Below are 6,303 nucleotides of genomic sequence, written 5' to 3'. Positions count from 1 at the left end.
TGTGAAGATGGAGAGGTTCCAGGGTAGCTCAACAAATCAGAAGTCGTGGGAAAAGGCAAAAAAAAAAGAGGGCCGCCGGGGGTGACAGGGTCCACGTTGTGATTTTTGTCTACTGCCTCTTCCTCTTTCCCTTCTCACTCTCTCCCTCCCTCCCTCTCCCTAGGCCCCAGTGGTCATGGTTAGCTGCTTCAACAGAGACACTGCCTCTCTCGCCTCTTTTCATCCTACTGCAGCCCTCTTTTGCCGGACATTCCCCGTCTTTCAGACTCATTTGCGTCTTCTTGCCCCGCAACACCCAAGAAACTCTCTCTTACTCTCTCTCTCTCTCTCATGCTTTAACTCTTTCTTTCTTTCTCCGTCTCTCTCTCTCTTTCCCTTCCTTGTGCAAGTGCACTTTCTTTTCTGCCCGCGATAGCTGCTGACCCCTCCTTGTGTCATTATTCGAGCCCTGCCATTGTATGACATGTTTCTTTTCTCCTTCCTCCACAAAGGGGGCATTTGATCAGAGGGTTACGGTGCGCGCATCGCAGAAATGCGACTACACGGTGGTAACCTTTGTTTGGGGGCCGCAGTGCTGGGTTGACCTCATCGCTTTCCAAAGCTAAAGGCCCAAAGCTATTCAAAGAGCCAGTCTCACTTGCTGAGCACATTCAATCAGGCTTGGCCAGTCACAGATATTGGTTCACAGTTATCTGAGGCTCACAGGCCTTTTTTTTTTTTTTGCCCACAAAACCACAGCTATACGGCCCTGGAGGTATACCACTTTGTGAATAGTCCTTAGTCCTTTGCCTTTTTTCCCCTCAGGCCATTCCTGTTGTGTACTGAATAACACTGTCCTTCTTTAAGAAGTTGTGGTCCAAGTGTGAGGAAACCACAGAACTTTTCAACTTTAACCTCTGCCTGCTGTCCTCTTGTTCTTATTGGTGCCCACACACATACAGCATGTCAAAGAGATGCACAGGAGTTTTATAAAAAGCCCCGAAGACACACAGCAGCAAGTTTAGTGGGGCCTGGAAAAGACTGTGCTGAACATTTAATTGGTAAAGTTATGTGTATTGTGTATGTAAACATGTATATAAATGTGCTGTGATGAATTTCCTTTAATAAAGTTGATTTAAAAAGGAAAAGAAGCTAACTGGCTGTTTCAACACTAGTTTATTCTCCTAGTCTTTCCCCTTTTTGCACTGTGGTAGCTTCAGTGAAGTGTTTGAAGGAAGAGGGAACCGAGTGAATATGAGTGTGGGCTTCAGCAACAGAACATTTCTGAAATTACTTCATCCTTCGCTTTCAAACCCAGGAAGTAGACAAGAAAGTAGTTCAGTGTAAAATCAGCTCCAAAAAAAACTCCAATTAAGCATGTAGATGTGGGTGAAGTGCACGGAAAACATGTCACATGACAAAAACATTTAACTAACGACACTTTAGCTTATATTCTTTTGTAATGAACTGGACCCCAGACACATATTCTCAAGACGAAACACATAAAAAAATGAGTTCCCTGAGGATAACCTAGCCAATGTTCTAACTTCTCTGACCTGCTCCTCACTTCCCCCACCTTCCCTTCCTTGTTCTGAATGTCAGTTGGGCTTGTAGAATAGGTGTAGTGCAGTGGAAAGTGGAAAGTTTACAAACGGCATGCTACAAAAAAAACATCTTTACTGAAACGGGAGGCAAATTCACCACATACTTATAATTTAAGGGTAATTCAGAAGAGCTCTGAAAATTAAGTTAATCATCTATATTTGACACGTCTAAACAAAATGTGGCATTCACTAATAATGAAAGACTTTCACGAGTACACTTACAGAAATTTAATACACAATAATTCTACAATAAATATTTTCTTATTTAAAAAAATCTTCTGATAAAAATATATATATATATATATATATGTATATTCAAATAAACATTGAAAAGAGAAAGATGCATCTTTGTAGACTTCATTAAAACATCTGTGTAAGTGCACCAGAGAGGTTGTTGAATCATGTGATTGTGTATATTCGAAGGAATAGCTTGTGCAAACACGCTAATGAGTCTAACAGTGAATGGAAGATGACATAATTTGCACAATGCCAACTGCTGCCTGGTTTTTGTATTTTATTAATGTTATCATTAGCTTTTTGACTGAACTATTCCTTTATAAATAGCTGCCATGTGTAAGTGTCATGTTGTACCATCGTGTTCCCAAGGGTACGCTACTAGTTACGATGTATTCAACTTTAACCAATGTTTTAACATTAGAGTCAACTCAGTCTTGATAGATTTTTTAGATGAGTTTTTGATTGGGACTTGAATTGTAGTAATATATATATATCAACGTCCAGTTTCTTCAGCTCCTCAGACGTCACTGGGGATATCTCAGTCAAACTCAAAATAAGATCTCACATCCATTTGATTGTTCCAGTTATTGTTGCAGAAAGATTAAGAGGTTCTTTTTGAGGAAGTGTCTCCAGGTTTATCAGTGTGCAGTAACGTGGATTTACGCGTGTACTCAGTTAACGGCGGGTCGATGACCGTGTTTAGTCCTCTTATTGAGCTGATAGGGGATTACGTCAAAGGGTTTGCGCTCCGTTAGCAGGTGCCCCCTGGGTAGACGTTTCATGAAATGAGCCTCTCGCTGGTGCTGCCTGGTGCGCGTGGCCTTCCTGGGCCGGCCCTTGCGTGTGAATGCCATGTACCAGCCTTTGTACTTGGCGTTCTGGAGAGCCGTGTAGTTGTTCTCCAGGACGATCTCAGTGAAAATGCAGTCCCTGCCATGACCCTTCCTCTGGAAAAGATGACAGAAGGCAGTTATTTCACTCAACTGCGTTTTATTGGAGAAAAGAAGCTGTGGTTTGACAGTGTTAAAAATTCAACTGGAGCCAAGAAGTGGAAGATAAGCTGAGTAACCTTTTATCTGCCTTTTTTATATATAAAATACTAGGCTATTTGTTCAAAGTGTAAAACTTCATTGATAATAAATCCCACAAGAAGCGTGCAAAAGGAGGGGATTCCTTTTCTCACCCGTCCAATCAGTTTTCCTTTCTTGTTCATGCAGATGTAGAAGCCTGTCTTGGCGCCTCTGATGCGAATCCGACTTCCAAAAGTGTCTGTCTCCACAATTAGTTTTGCTAAAATGTCACACAAAACCAAACACATAAATATTAGGACTTTGTTTCTGTGCTGATATTACGCCGTTGTAAGATGTGGGAGTGGTAAATACCCTAGCAGATTTCTACACAGGAAATAACACCAATGTTGGACACTAAAGACTGAATCATTATTTTTTTTTTCTTGGAGTTTTGGTTAATTTTGAAATGGATATATATTTTTTTCCTTTTTTCTGGATGTTTAAAAGGAATACATCGTTTTACATTGTTCTTTATGACTGCAAAATTACATAAATAAACATTTTCTGAGACGTTTGTCACAGTTCTGTATTATAAAGCAATGCATGTTCTTACACTGTAGGAGACATTACTCAGTGCAGTGTTTAATGGAGTGGGATATAAACCAAGTTAACTCCGCTGCACAACTTCAAATTCTGGCACCTGAAATTCTTCAGTGCAAGCCAAAAAGAAGATGTGTGTGCGGCAGGTGAATTAGACTCTGTGACATGGACAAGAACTGAAAGAAAAAACATGTTCAGAACTCAAACAGTTCCCTTGAACTGAATTAAACTTTTAACTTGCACTTCTGTAACAACCGCCACAAGCTGGTCGTTTCAAGGGTTTGGACGTGGGCCTGGTTTGTGCCACATGTTATTCGTTATACGATAGTTTCATGGACCGTTGCTTTTGTGCTCTGTGTAATCTTTGACATTTTGCTCTGATTATGCGAACTTTTAACTGCATTTATTTACAAACTAAGGTAAGATACATTGTTAAATCATGTTCATCTCTCCACACACAGTCCTTAATATGACTCCAAGCTGGATGCCAGTCTCAGTTACATGACAGTTTCTAAAAAGGTATTATTCAGACTACAGATTATTATGCTTTTAATTAATGAATGAATATCCAACAACTAAATATATGAAAGGGTTAACTCCTACTGATAGGCCTTAAGGTATGAAATATTGTATAGTTATAGCTTATTAAATTATTTTTGATTTAATATAAGTGTTAATGCTACATTTCACAATACATTTCTGATATTTTGTTTAATAAAAAATGGGTGTATGTCATAGAAAATGCTAAATTACGTAATAAAATGTATGTTAATTGCATTGTTTGTTACTCCATGAGAAAACAAAGGAAAATGTAGCATTTCTGAAATGGAAAATTATTTAATTATTTATTGGCTTTTATTCTTATTATATTGTTATTGTTTTTTTTATTATACTTGTAATATATTTTTATTATACTATACTGTCTATTTAGATTACAGCATGTTCATTTCTAGCAGTTGGTGTACACATAAGGGATTAAAACAGAGACATCTTCTAAAAGAAAGTATCTCCTCTCACAGCTCTGGGCAACAATATGGTTTTGTGTGTAACATTTCAGAAAGAAAGAACCAAAAAGTGATAAAAACCATGACGCCGACTTCACCTCACTTCATGAAGTGACTCATACACATGCATTAAGTTGTAAAGCAATGAAAATTCCTCGTAAAATGACCTTCCAACAAAAAAAGTAGGCAAATTAAAAGGAAGGCACTGGTGGAAAGATGGCTAGACGCACCGAAATACCATGGTGACAGGAATCTGCTCCCAGAGGACGGGATCCTAACCACTGTGTTTGGCTTGGAGTGAAACCCCCTCGCAAAGCCACCCTCAAAACAGGTGCTGTACAGCAGATAGCTATAAAAATCTGGTCTAGTTCAAATAAAAACTTCACTGACTTTCTTCACAACTTCGCCTTATTTACACCAAGGCTTTATGTGATTCACAGGTGACTCTTTCAGCCCAATTCTGAGCGGCATAAAAATTTTCTATAAAATATTTTTGGTGAGATCCTTTTTAATTTTTACTCACATTAAAATATAGTTCCAAGTGCTGTATGTTCCCAAGTGTACATTCTGTTTTCAACTGCCTTTTGTCAATAACTCTTTTCTTATTAACACTTTCAGTTGTATGTTGTTCTTAGAAAAGACTGACTTTACCACTACAGTAAAATTAACATTTTGGTGCCAAACATCACAGAAAAGTACAACCACACACTAAACCTGTATTTGGGAAATGTAACCGACTTGAATATTTGAAACTTGAACTTATCACCACACTAATAGATAATATATATCTTTTAAAAATGATTTATAGTCTGTTTCACACACACACACACACACACAAGGACAGATAAATGTGGACAATCTAATATTTATTCTAATTTAAGATGTTTTTCAATTTTTTTCTTTAGATTAACTTTAGTGACTCTCTGATGTTTTAATCGACCGTGTCGCAGTTTTTTCTCATGTTTAATTTACATACATTTGAGCTGTAAAAAAAGAGTAGATTCTTAGTCTTTACACCTGACAGTGAATTTATGAGCTCACACACTGAGGAGTGTTGTGAAATTCATGCTAACACCGTGCTAATGTTTCGGAGGCCTCCGAAGACAGAAGGGAGTTGTCTGAGGGCCACAGAATAGTTCGGTCCTACACCGCGAGGCTTTATTATTAGACGGAGAGCAAACTCAGGAAGTGTTAGGAAGGTAAGATGAGCGCTGATGGCTTTTCCAGACTTGGGCTTGTTTCTCCAGAGAAACCGGACAATATATAGATTCTGTTTGAGAGGTAGGTGTGTGTGAGTGTGTGTAGCCTGTACTGTTCTGTGTGGTCTTTGGTGAATGTTTTGTGAACGTCTCGCTCTCACCGTGTGTGTCCCCGTCCTCTCCGTTAGCGAGCACGCGCCTGTTCCCGAGCACCTGCACGTGCTTCCCGCTGGTCCTGCTGTAGAGCTGATAGGTTCTCGTTAATCTCCGACTCGTTCTGTCCGAGAGGCGACTGTGCTCTGTGACGTGGTGCCTGAAGTTCGGCACGGAGACGGACTGCATGGTGCTCTGAGCGACAAACGGAGAAGGAAAAGCGTACATACGCCATTAGAAAAATGTGAAGTGTATATGAGATGGATAATAACACAACAGGGCATACAGCCTAACAGTACTCTGAGGGGTGCAGATCTATATTCCGGACTGAATACTGAAACTCCGTGAGTTCACCGTAAAAATGGACGTAAACAACACCGTGGAGAAGAAGGAAAAGAAAGAAAATATGGGTCAGCTTAAAATTTGTAGGTAACTTTATCTCACCCAGTAAACAAGGAACGTCCCTGGACGTTCAAAATAGGTCTAAAAGTAGTCTGTCCGTCAAGGACATATTTTA

General features: G+C 39.4%; 1 protein-coding gene across 1 annotated transcript; it reads right to left on the bottom strand.

Moving 5' to 3' along the window:
- Positions 1 to 2,007: 2,007 nt before the first annotated feature.
- fgf8b (fibroblast growth factor 8b) lies at positions 2,008 to 6,014 on the bottom strand. The gene is made up of 3 exons (XM_066655635.1): positions 5,795 to 6,014; positions 3,004 to 3,110; positions 2,008 to 2,767 (listed from the first exon to the last, which is right to left on the bottom strand). Exons 1-3 carry the CDS (start codon positions 6,012 to 6,014, stop codon positions 2,492 to 2,494), a joined length of 603 nt encoding a protein of 200 aa, XP_066511732.1. The 3' UTR covers positions 2,008 to 2,491.
- Between the last annotated feature and the right edge of the window lie 289 nt (positions 6,015 to 6,303).

The sequence above is a fragment of the Hoplias malabaricus genome, chromosome 2, assembly GCF_029633855.1.
Source record: "Hoplias malabaricus isolate fHopMal1 chromosome 2, fHopMal1.hap1, whole genome shotgun sequence".
Lineage (NCBI taxonomy): Eukaryota > Metazoa > Chordata > Actinopteri > Characiformes > Erythrinidae > Hoplias > Hoplias malabaricus.
This window is presented reverse-complemented; position numbering and strand designations above follow the sequence as displayed.

Excerpts from the sequence above, each read along its gene's own strand:
- fgf8b (XM_066655635.1), bottom strand. The coding sequence starts at position 6,014 with ATGTACGCTTTTCCTTCTCCGTTTGTCGCTCAGAGCACCATGCAGTCC. Across the intron at positions 3,111-5,794 it reads AGAGGACGGGGACACACACG|CAAAACTAATTGTGGAGACA; the intron begins GTGAGAGCGAGA and ends GTGACATTTTAG. Across the intron at positions 2,768-3,003 it reads AAGGAAAACTGATTGGACGG|AGGAAGGGTCATGGCAGGGA; the intron begins GTGAGAAAAGGA and ends CATCTTTTCCAG.